The sequence below is a fragment of the Octopus bimaculoides genome, chromosome 22, assembly GCF_001194135.2.
Source record: "Octopus bimaculoides isolate UCB-OBI-ISO-001 chromosome 22, ASM119413v2, whole genome shotgun sequence".
Lineage (NCBI taxonomy): Eukaryota > Metazoa > Mollusca > Cephalopoda > Octopoda > Octopodidae > Octopus > Octopus bimaculoides.
In genome coordinates this window covers 193645-207100 of record NC_069002.1, presented here as the reverse complement: position 1 = coordinate 207100, position 13456 = coordinate 193645, and the positions used below count along the sequence as shown (strand labels likewise).

Here is a 13456-nt window from a genome sequence, read left to right as displayed (position 1 = left end):
CCCAGCTGAAGAAAACAGAAAATGAAAAAGTTACAAAACCAGAAAAGAAAAAAGGCTGGCTTAGTTGGATATTTGGTTCCGAGGAGGATTCTGATTATGAAAATGATAAAACCGGTATTTTGATATTAATTTCTTTCCACCTAGATTTTAATTTAATTTCTCTTTAATATAATGGTCCCCCTTAACACTTAAGAATTGCTACTTTATTTAAATCTCATACAATAAATAGTCTTGATTGAAAAAAATAACATAGAAAACTGTAATATGCAATTACTTTTCTCTGTTTTTGTTTTTCTCTATTCTCTATTATGTCTCAATTTCTCTCTTTCTCTCTCTCTTTTTTCTAGACTGGTTTTCTAAACTTTCTATTGATGAGAAGGAACAGCTCTACAGAGGTATCGGATATGACGAGAATGCCAACATATATGATATACCCCGTGAGGTAAAATGAGATATCATATGTCAAGCAAAATTTTGGGAGTAGATATGGTCTGAAAAAGTGCATAGTTTGTTTTTTTAACATTTCGTCTTGCATTCATTATCATTATGTGTGTGTAACATTTTAATCTCCAGACACAAACCACATATTAACACAATGGGACAGCCAGAACAGATTTTACAAAGTAATTGTTCCATTGCTCTAATGATTCTGCCAACAAAAATTCCTTATCCACCTTATTCTCCCAACCTTGCTCCTTCAGACTACCATTTGTTTCGTAGTTTACAGAATCATTTGTGGGACATAACTTTCGCAAGCCAGGAGGAGGTCGAAACTGACATTTCAGAGTTCTTCGCTTTGAAACCAAAAGAGTTTTACATTGGTGGGATTAAAAAGCTTGTAAATAGATGGAAGGAAGTCATAGATAATCAGGGAAAGTACATTGATGATTAAATTTCAATTAAATATAACATTTGATCACTTGTTTTCTTTATTCAAAATTTGGACAGAACTTATGGGATGACCTGATATGTATCTTGCATCACAATGAAGTTAAGTTTAATTTGTATTCTTCTATGCCATTTGCTTTTGTTCCCAGTATATTGCCTACAAAGTCCAGATCAACTTGAAGAGCTGCTGCTGTTCATTGGTGAAATACAGTAAGAGGGTTCTTCAGATGTCAATGACGCAGTTTCGTTCCTCCTTAGACTACAGACCAGGCAGTGAATCTTGCAGGTAAGGAAAAAAATATCTGTTCAACTGAAGAACCTCTCAAAGTGTTAAAATCTGGCCATTTTTCCCTGATTCACATACAAGCATGCTCGTGCACGTGCACACACACACACACACACAACATTGACAGCTGAGTGTGTGTGTGTGTGTGTGTGTGTGTGTGTGTGTGTGTGTGCATGCCTGTATCTTTTATCTCTAATCCATTACTTGTTTCAGTCAATAGACTGTGGCCATGCTGGGGCATCGCCTTCAAGAAATTTTAGTTGAATGAATCAACCCCCGTACTTATTTCATTAAAGAAAAAAAAAAAGCCTGGTACTTATTCTATTAGTATTTTTTGCCAAATGCCTAAGTTACAGGGATGTAAACACAACAACACCACTTGTCAGGTAGTGGTGGAACGCACACAAACATATACGACAGGCTTCTTTCAGTTTCCATGAACTATATTCACTCACAAGACTTTGGTCAGCCTGAAGCTGTAATTGAAGACACTTGCCCAAGATACCACACAGTGGTACTGAACCCAGAACCATTGGCTCAACATCTGTTTGTTGCTTGTGAATAATGATTTTCTGTTGAAATATTATTCTAGAGACATTGTTATCACATTGAAAACTGCTCTCAGAACTGAACACGTTACTAAAAGGGCGGAAGGCCAGAGAGAGAAGGATGGAATAATTAAATTTTTGTTACTTTTATTTCTGTATTATTATTATTATTATTATTATTATTATTACTTGCATTGTTGGTGAAAAGCAATTTTTAATTCATTTCTTTGTTTTATATTATCAGAGTTTCCTGTAACACAGAGAGCTTCTCGATAGAAGGTGTTTCTATGGAGCATGAACTGATTCCTATTCTGACTTCAGATGTTGGAGTCTATGGTAAGTACCTTGTAAATGGAGGAAAGGTTTGGCTGATGGTGATGATGGTGGAGGTATTGGTGGTGTTTCCAAACAAGGTAATACTTTCCCATGTTTATACAGAAGATTGGAGATCAAAAACATTGCTTGAATGATAGTGACACAACTATCAATTGATGTCAAGGCAAGGTGACATAAACACACACACACATACACACACACACACATACACGCACGCACGTGATTTCAGTTTCCATCTACCATAACCACTCACAAGGCTTTGGTGAGCCCCAGTGTTATAGTATTGCTCAAGGTGCCATTCAGTGGGACTGAACCCAAAGTCATATGATTGGGAAGCAGCTTTATACTACCTTGCCTGGAAACACTACCACCATCATCAATGAACAACCAATTAATCTAACAATCAATTAGTTATCTAGTTAAATAGTTAACTAATTGACTAAAAGTAATGAAAGAAGTGAAATAGAATCAGTGCATGTGTGTATTATTGGCATAATGACCCTCCCAATATGCAACAAAACTTACTGTTATAACATTTAAACCAGTCATATCCAGCCTAAATGTTCCATCTGTTTTATGTCCAGACCAGCCAGATCTGGCCTCTCACACCTACCCTACAATGTCACTCTAAAAATATATCATTGCATCCTCAAAATCTTGAAGCTACATATCACACATTATTAATTCCCAACAATGTGAATAAATAAGCCTTACCTGTGAGAGAGTAATCTGAATGCTAACGACTTACAGAAAAACCTATTTTGTTTATTCTTTTATTTATTTATTTTTTTTTTCAGCCCCTTCAGTGAATCAAATATTTACTTTAGAATTTGAGACCAAACCTTTGTATGTGGAGGCTGATTATTCCCTAAAACTCAATGTTCAGCCAGTGGAAATGGTGTATGATGAGGTTAGACAAACTTTTTTATTATTTTCTTTTTGTTGTTGCTATCATTTTGCTTCCTATTTTTTCTTATCTTTTTCTTTTTTTTTTTTTGTCAAATAAACACATGCACACTGTATTCGTTCTTCACTCGTTTATTACTGTTCTTATTTTATCTTATGTTCATTGTCTGGAAATCTTTTGTCACACATCTGTGACCTCTTCAGCAACCCTTTCTGTCCACATGTGTCTTCCAGATAGGGGTAGCAAATAGGCCAACACTGGCAGGAGCTCAAAGAGAAGAAAAGCTCATCAGTGCCCTGCCAACATGCTCAGTAGAACATGGAGGCTCGGTTAATAATATAGAGATTAAGGTACTATTAATGCATAGACCTGATTACAGAGGTCATGCACATAGTAATAGACAGATTGAGCTTCAATAGAAAACACGAATAGAACACTAACACTCACCACCACCACACCATGCAACACAACGAATAAAGACAGAAAGGGGGAAAAAATACAGATATAAACGGTGTAATGCACACACAAAACAAACATGCACATACGTATGATGAATATAAGAAATAGGAAATGGCGATGCATAGGTAAACAACAACAAAATCTTTATAAAGGGCACGGATACAAACAACATAGTATGCAAACCTGTACACACACACACACACACACACACACAATAACTTCACTAATGGCTGCAACAACAACAACCACAATGGTAGCTACTTGAACGAACACACAGACACAGAGGTCTACGAGAACAATATCAAAAGTCAAGAGCAGCAACACATACGCAGATAAGGAAATACATGATAGAAGGGACAGAATGGATTGAGTGGAGCAGGAAGGCACATGTGGACGGAAAGGGTCACTGAAGAGGTTACATGTGTTATGAAAGATTTCTGGACATTGGACATAAAAGATAAAATAAGAACAGTAATAAATGAGTGAAGAAGGAATATAGGGGGCATGTGGTTATTTGACAAAAAAATGGAAGAAGAAAAAAATGACCATCCTGAAATATAGTAAATAAATCATTTTTCTTTTATTTTTGTGTGTGTAGCAACTGGGAAAGACTTTCACGTTGTGTGTGTGTGTGTGTGTGTGTGTGCTACTAAGTCAAGGTCAGCACAGGTTGTGAGGAACTATATATAGCCACCTAAAATAATTAGTGAAAGCTTGGTACATATCACTAGGTCACCCTCTTTTGTGAGTGACAGCTACGGTTTTATATGTGTGTGTGTGTGTGCGCATGTGTGTGTGTGCGCATGTGTGTGTGTGTGTGGAGAGAGGGAACAGATATGGCCTTGTGCCCTGGCTTACTGTATCACAGTTAAGCTTATTATTATTATTATTATTATTTAAAGCTGGCAGAATCATTAGCATGCCAGGTGAATTAATTGCTTAGCAGTATTTCACCTGTTGCTATGTTCTGGGTTCAAATTTTGCCGAGATTGACTTTGCTTTTCATGCTTTCAGAGTTAATAAAATAAGGACCAGCTGAACACTGGGGTCGATGTAATTGACTTACCCCATCCCCTGAAACTGCTGCCCTTGTGCCAAAATCTGAAACCATTATTATTATTATTATTATTATTATTATTATTATTATTATTATTATTATTATTATTGTGCCACTGTTATCAAGTGAACAATATTTTGACATCTGGAGGAGTTACCTCAGTCCTATTGTTATTATTATTATTATTATTATTATTTACTTTTAATTTGCATGTTTGTTACAATTACTTGCTGAGACACACCCAGCATCCTTGGGTGAGTGAAGGATAAGAAGTGTTACAGTATAACTGAAAGCTTGGGGAGGGGAAGTGACAGGGGCAGCAGCGAAATATCTTCATGTGATGCAACACATACATTTAAATTGATTATTATTATTATTATTATTATTATTATTATTATTACTATTATTATTATACCATCATCATCATCATGCATCTTCAGAAAATAAAAATAAAAGAATTCTCTGATTTCTAAAATCCAAATATTTTTATGTCACATTTTCAGCATTCTCTATCAGAATTGACCGCATTTTTCCAATTTCCTAATCTAAAAGCCGAAATGAAGAATTCAGCAGTTGAAAGTCTCCAACAAGTTATATCTTACAGTCGCCTGAGTTTACAATATGCCATTCAACAACACAAGGTTAGTTTATTGAAGAATGGGGCTTTTAGTTCAGATTAAACTGATTCCAGTTACTGCCAAAAGGTTTACTGAATTTAATATACCTCTGATGAAACGCACCATGCATTTGAATTAATCTTCAAAATAAGAAAGAATTTAGAAAGATTTCATAAAATAACTATGTGTATCATTCTAAAGCTAATGTCTCCTTTTCTCTTTTCTTTTGTTCTTCTTTCTTACTTTTCTTCTCTTTTCTTTCTCCCTTCCTCTCTCTCTCTCTCTCTCTCTCTCTCTCTCTCTCTCTCTCTCTCTCTTCTGCTTTGCCATTCCTTGATGACATACAAATGAATATCAAAGAACTTGAGCTGACTGTAGTGGTTAAAAGTGTGTATGATGGTGTCCCAGTGTAGTCACAATCCCATGACTAAAAAACTAGTAAAAGATTGAAAATAAAAACAGGAAATAAATGTTTTTTTATTTGTATTTCATTCTACAATTTCTGTCTATAACAGTTTCATTCACATTTGAATACAGCGCTTGTTTTATGAGTTTCTTTTCCTTTACTTTTGTGTGTAGGGGCTCCTTTTTGAATGGTTTATTTTCTTCTATCATTTACATGTTGTATATGTGTTCTTCCATATTTTGTAGACAATACATGTGTCTGTGAACATGAGATCACCTTACATGGTCATACCAGAATATGGATCATTGCAGAAGTAAGATTTTTTTTCTAATATTTAAAGCATCTGTTTTTTGTCTTAAGAAATACAATATTTCGAATGCATTTTTTAAATCTTAAGATGGGAGACCATCACATACACAAACACATGCCTGCGCGTACACACACACACACATTCACATGCACCTGAAAATGAGTGCATCAGCTGCAGAGTAATAAGTCACAGATTATTAGCTGGGAATATGGCAGGTGACTCTAAAAGATGCACATGGTGAATGTAGAGTGGTAATCCAAATAGATGAAATGGTGGTATAAAATGATTTTAAGAAGAATCTTCGGCCGGTATAAAGTCTGACAGCTGCTTCAAGAAAATATCAGTTGGTATAGGCGAGTTAATTCCAACCATAACAATCATCTACATTTCTCTCATCAGAATTAATCTAAAAGGATTTATAAAAGAGTTATTGAAATCTTAAAGTTTTAAGCAACTTGAGAAATTTTGGAATTTTTAAAAATTTGAAGACAGAGAAAGCCCCTAGCCCATCACTGCTGAGATGTTCAAAATATCTGGCAGTGTGTGTGTGTGTGTGTGCGCGCGCACGCACGTGCTTGTTTATACACATATACATATATATATATATGTGTGTGCATGTATTTCTATATAATACTCATGTGATATTTTCTTGCTCTTGTTTGAAACAGAGGAGGCTATGTATTGATTGTTGACTTTGGTACATTGACTCTGGAGAGTGAATTACAGCCCAAAAATGTTTCCCTCGAGGTAAGATATAAAGGAATATAAATAAAAACATATTTAAGAAGTATGGAGTTACTTAAAAATTTACACTTTGTTGATTTGGCTACTTTATTTGTCTTTACGAAAACGATAGTTTGTGGTGTAAAAATATGGACATGGATTCCTTGTTATTCTTCTGTATGCTTTAGACCAGTGTTTCCTGACCCTTTTTTACCTATGGATCCCTTTGATTCTTATTTTACTTGGATGTACCCTTGTAGTTGTTCCTATGTTTTAAAAAGATCATATATTTTTGTAATCAGATATTAGAAATTGTATAAAAAAATTGCTAAAATATTCTGTGTATCGTGGAAGTGTAACTAATCTGTTGCAGATAAATTCTGACAGCAAAATCTTATATAGACCCCTAAGGGCCACATGGACCTTGTTTGGGAACCACTGTTGTAGAGGTTTATTTACTATGTAAATAGATCAGTTCCTTTATAGACCACTGCCTAAAATTCCAGCATCTGTAACATTAAGTTAACGGAAGGCAAATTTCACTCCTGAAAAAGAAGATTGTGTCACATGTAACCTCTTCCAAAGACTTGGTTCCTATTCTTCAGTTAAATATATCTTGTAATGGTGAATTAATTAAGGTGTGTCTGTTGATGGTTTTGCTTTGTCTTTCCACTTTTGAGACAGCAGTGATCAAGGTGACCTTTGATCAAAAGCATTCCATCTGTGACCATCCTGTCTTATTTTTGTTCAGACAAAGAGTATCTAAGACCACATCATCTAATATTATTTTTCTGTTTTTTTTTTTAAGATGGTAAGATATGATTTGAGGAAAACTAAACTGCTATTACTAGCAAGTTGAGTGACTGCTTAGATGTTCTGTCATTGACTTGTCTATGATAGTTTTAATTACTGATCAATAATATTTCATTTCTTTTCTACATTGCTAATTCAATTAGAAAAGGCTTGAACAAAATGTCCAGACCTCTTTGGGAAAAGGTCTTATATCTGTATAAAAGACATCAATACTGTTAATTAGAATATTATTTCATAATTATTGATTAGTTTGTCAATATTTTCTCATACTTTATTTATCCAATAAAAAAAAATCTTCTTTTTTGTCATGCACCATTATTGTAGTTTAATTACCCTATTCTGTTATTCTCTATTCATTGATTTTATTCTATTATTCTGTATTCAATGACTTGATTCTATTATTCCCTGTTCAGTTAATTTATTCTATTATTCTGACCAATTAACTTATTCTCTTAGTCGTTGTTTGCAATTGACTTATGCTGTTATTACATTCAATTAATCTGCTCTCTTCAAATTTTTTTTCCTAAAATTTCTTACTGTAACAGAATAACTTCGAGAAATGGTGTCAGGTGAGAGAAGCACCTTCCTCTGCTTACTTTATAAAGCACGCCCGTAACAAAATTTAGATTGCCCACAACTATTATTTATCTTTAATAATGCCAACATTTAATTGGCAGTACTGTTTTTGGCTAATTTTAGAGCCCTTATTTTTCCAGTTGTTATTTGAAAGAATGAATTTGTTTGGTTGGCTAGTTCAAATTTTCGTTGTTTCCTTATTGTCATCTTCCTTATATTATGTTGTCAAAACCTAAATGGATTTATGTTGTATATTTAGTATCATAATAAAAATAGACACAACAGTGTTCTTTTTATGCACATACACACACACACACACACACACACACACACACACACACACACACACACATGTGTGTGTGTATGTATGTGAATATATACATACACACACATATATGTATATATAATATATATAAATGTATGTGTGTGTATATTTATGAAGATCACTGTGGTATCAAACTTGAGCTGTGAGACAAATTGTCAGATTCAATTTAATTGAAAGGAAATAAGAAGTGATTTTTGAAAGTCTCAGGAATGCAGTCATAAAAAAATTAAATATGGATAAAAAGAAAGACTGCATTTTTAACTTGAAATATTTAATAATCTGACAGGAGAAATGAAAATAGCTTTTTTAATTTTTTTTATTTATTTTTGTTTTTGAAGAAGAACAGGTAAATGTCTCTGGTTGTTTGATGTTTTAAGTCCCCCCGAGAAGGTAAGACCATGCATGTTGAAGGGGTGAAGAAAAGGGGTGGATTTGTAAATTGTGTTGCTGCAATATGTCAATAGGTAGCATCATCATCATCATCATCATCATTATTTAGCATCCATTTTCGATGCTGGTTTACCAACTCCAGTTTCACCGGAGCTGGTAAGCTGCAGAGCTACACCAGATTCCTGTCTGTTTTGGTATGGTTTCTACAGCTTGATGCCCTTCCTAACACCAACCACTCTACAGAGTGTACTAGGTGTCTTTTACACATCGCCAGCATTTGTGCCTGTTGTGTGTCACCAGCATAGGTGCCTTTTATGTGTCACCAGCATGAGTGCCTGTTACGTGTCACCAGCACTGGCCACGACCACAATCTCACTTAGCTTGACATATCTTCTCAAGCACACACCAGAAGTCTCAGTCACTTGCATACAGGCCACACACACATTTTGGCTGGCGTCTACTGATTTTAGAGTCCTTACAACTAGAATTGAAAGAAGTCCATTGGTTGCTTGACTTCCATACATTGCAAATTTTGATGCCACTTTCTCTTCACACATATGTGACATAACCAAATTCCACATAATTTACAACTCCACTTTCTTCACCCATCTACAGCACATGGTGGTCTTACTGTCTCATAGAGACTTGAAATTCTAAAGAACTAAGGTGCATCTTCTAATTCTCATCCCTCTTTGGAAAGGGGCATTAAATGGTTTAAAATAAAATTGTGATTTTGTTTCGTTTTTATTTATATTTAATTTTTCATCAACTTCATTGTCATGGTTTCTAAATCACTGTTTTATGTATTTTCAATGTTCTGCCGTGTTTCAAGCAAATTTAAATACTCTTCTGCACACACACACACACACACACACACTACTTCATTATACAGGCAAAAAAAAATTCTGTAAGTACTTGCGATGGAAGTGTCATAGAAAAATCCTGTTAATTATGTGTGTGTGTGCAGTAAGTAGGAAGTCATTATCATACTATTGGGTTTTATAAAAGAAAAATAATGATTGTCTTCTATTATGTAGTGAGTTGTAAAACTTGGAATCAGATTTATCTCTTAATTATCTCAAGCACACACACACACACACACACACATGCATCACGTGCATTTATAGATACAATCGTAATCTTTCTCTTAATTTCATTTTTAGAGACAAAACATTTCTTGGTAGTTACATCGAGATTCTATGTCAATGAGTTTGACCACTGATCATTGTTACACATCTTATTCCTGGATATGACCTTGGCACCAGGTCTCCAGTAGAGGATGGTTTTCTTTCCTTTTGACTTGGAGGCCCTGTAAAAAGGTTTTAGATGTCAACCTTCTTCTGACTAATCCATGACAAAAATATATTTAAAAAAAAATAGATATTTAGATTATTCGTATTTAAACGTTTTTATGTGATTTTCTTTTTTACTTTTTTGTTCATTTTAGCTTTAATAGTTGTGAGTTTGTTTCTGTTGCATATTTGAATAAGTAGTGCATGTTAGTCTCATATTACTGAATGCTTTTAATTAGCTTTTAATTAGTTCATTCAATTATGATAAATCATTTTTCTGTAATCCTATTAATTTGGACTAAAATCTTCTGAATATTAGTTGAGTCTTTTTTGAGGGACATTTTGGACTTTCTAGAAAATCAATTTGTGTCAATTTGATTTCTTTATTTTTTTCGTTTCTTTTTCCTTTTCTTTTTTTTAGTAGTAAAGTTGTTTTTACTGTGTAACCCCCATCTAGGTCCCTCTTGAATAAATTTATGATTAAAGGTATTTCAGCCATAACCACCCAATCTTTTTTTTCAGGCATAGAGACATAGCATATCCTTTAACTACATTATCTGATGTATTTTTTAAATTTAAAACTGTAAGCTGTGGTTTGAATATTTGGCTGCTATATCTAGTAGGGCTAGTAACTCTTTCATTGGCCCATCATTATAAGTTTATTTTCATTGATCAAAAGTTCGAAAATTCACAATTAAAATACATTATCTTGCTAATGTAGATCTACTATTAATTATATAATTTATTAACACTTTCAATTAATAATTTCAATATTTCATTAATATTTCTCTGAATGTGTATCTGTAGTTTTGTTAAAATTTGGTTCATTTGATTTTAGTCTGAGATAATCATAGTTAACTTAGTGAAGCATAAGAGATGACAGCGCTGTCTATTTGGAAAGTGAACCTTTGTAATCTTTCAGGCTTCTTGTATACACTGATGCATTCAGAGCAGTGTCCTACTCTTGGTTGTTATAGTCACAACGCTTCAGCTGTTGTATCTTTTAACCTTCTTCAGGTGGCTGTTGTTGTATTCTGTAACATTCTCAGATTTTCAAATCACAAGGATAGCAACATTCACTTTACCCAAACACTTTATTAAAATTCACAGAGCGCTCTTATTCTATTGTTCATACTAGGGATATTCTTTATATCTCATACCTATTTTACTTGAACCAGAGAATATAATATATTTTGATGGACGTCTTCATACATGTCTTAAAATTAAATCAGTGATTCTCAACCATTTTTTTTACATAAGGATCTCTTTGATTTCTATTTTACTCAAATGGACCCTCGTAGCAATTCAGTGTTTAAAAAATCTTATTGTGTTTTCACAATTGAAATATTATTAGAAACTGTATTAAAAAATGTTTGAATATTTTGTGCATTGTATATATATATATATATATATATATATATATATATACATACATACACACACACACTCTCCCTCTCTCTCTTTATATATATACACACACACACACACACACACACACACACACACACATTGATATTTTGTGTATAGAAACAAAGGCAGATAAGGTATTGTATTATTTCAACATATTAAGTGTGTTTCAATATACTGCGAGTGTTTTTGTTGTGTTTCTGGGACACTGTATTCTTCATTCTATAACAAATCCGTCGTTCTTGTCACTGCTTAGCTGCTTAACATCAAAACACATTCCCCTTTGACCATCCCATCTTTTTTTTTAATTCACAGTGACACTCAGAACTCTGTTTTCTAATGTAGCCTTCCATTTTTTAAAGAGCTGATCTGCAATATAAAGCAGATTTGGCTGCTGTTTCTAGCTGATTGCACAACCATTTAAAAGCTCACACAATGGCTTTGAATCAGTTCTACTTTTTTTACTGAGAATAGCTTTCAGATTTTCCAGGGAAAGTTCACTGAATATTTTGGACCTGGGTTTGCACTTGCTAAGCAAATTTCATTCCTGAGTCAGTGGTAAAAAACAGTGTGTCCAAGGTGCCACACAGGCAGTACCATCTTGAAGCATAGGCACACTGGAAAATTGCCCCAGGGGTACCCAAGATCTAGGAGCCCAGTTTCAATCCGTATAAGTTGTGGTTTGTTGTCAATAAATGAATATTTTAGATCCTCAGTGCATTGCTTTACCTGGTGGGTCAAAAAAGCTGTTAAAACTACTCTGCACACAGACGGATTGAAACCAGAACTAAACAGTTATGAACCACACAGCTATGCCTGCCCCAAGCTAACTTTCTGTATCTCTTTCTGTCTGTGTGTTTTTGTAAAACATGATTGTTGTTTACCCATGGCAATTCTTAAAGGTGTTTTCATTATTTTCTTTATAAAACCTTTTTAAATTCTAATTGTCTCAGAGAAAGAAAAACCACAGCTTTGCTATATTTTGTTTATATTTATTTATTATTTAACAGAAAACTAATTCTATCTTTTGTATTTTTGCAGAAACAAAGTTTTATTTATTTGTATTTTTTATTTTTATTGAGATATGAATTAAATTTGTTAACGACAGATTCCAGTAATGATGATCTACCACTGATTTGATTTACTTAATTATTCGAGTTACTTTGACAACATTAAAATAATTGCTTTATCGATTTCAGTTTGTGATCCATCAAAATTATCTGCTGCCACTTGAATGCAATATTATTATCTATCAAAATATTTACTGCCACCTGAATGGAATATCATTGTTGTTGCTGTTGTTGTTAGCAGTGGTGATGGTGTTGTTGTCATAATTACTTTAAGAAAATGTATATATGCAGTGAAGAATATGCTTTTGATAATTAATAGCTCAATCAATTACACACACATACACACACACACACTCAGGCTCAGTGTTTATTATTATTATTATTATTAATTTTATGGTTGTTGTTGTTGATGTTGCTCGTGTTCTTTTTATGTAATACCAAACAGTATCGTTCTCACCCTTTTCTTGACTCTTGTGGTAAATAATGAGAACATCATCATCATCATCATCATCATCATTATTTCTAAGGCATCAAACTAGCAGAGCCGTTAGCATGCCGGACATGGGTTGGATGGCTTGACTGGGGTTAGCAAGTCCAGGTGTCACACCAAGTTCTATAGCCCCTTTTGTCTTGGTATCTGCAGCTGGATACCCTTTCTAAGTCCAACAACTTTACAGAGTGTACTGGGTATTTTTTATGTGGCACCCTCACCAGTGCTTCTTACATGACCCCCACCACTGGTGCTTTTTATGTGGAACTAACACCAATGCTTTTTACATGGCCCTGAGACTAGATCTTTTCACATGGGGCTACGACCAGTGCTTGTTACATCAACAACACCAGTGCTTTTTACAGAGAACCATGCTTTTAGGATATCAGTTCTGTTGTGGTCGGTGGCTCTTCTTGAATACAACAACGTGTCACATATCTTGGTCCTTTGGCATTCAAATTCAAAACGGCTGACAACTAGCATCACACTTGAAACTCAATCGGTCCTTTATCATAGCAATTTGCATTAGAAACAAATTTTCTTCAACTGATCGGTG

The 13456-nt window shown here is 34.1% G+C and overlaps 1 protein-coding gene across 1 annotated transcript in view; it reads left to right on the top strand.

The window, feature by feature from the left end:
* LOC106878713 (intermembrane lipid transfer protein VPS13A) overlaps positions 1-13456 on the top strand; it is a 126965-nt gene that overhangs the window by 41340 nt on the left and 72169 nt on the right. Inside the window, exons 13-20 of the mRNA XM_052975632.1 lie at positions 6-114; positions 348-442; positions 1038-1174; positions 1967-2058; positions 2856-2968; positions 4985-5122; positions 5750-5817; positions 6483-6561. Coding sequence (XP_052831592.1) covers positions 6-114; positions 348-442; positions 1038-1174; positions 1967-2058; positions 2856-2968; positions 4985-5122; positions 5750-5817; positions 6483-6561 — 831 coding nt within the window. The remainder of the gene's footprint in view (positions 1-5; positions 115-347; positions 443-1037; positions 1175-1966; positions 2059-2855; positions 2969-4984; positions 5123-5749; positions 5818-6482; positions 6562-13456) is intronic.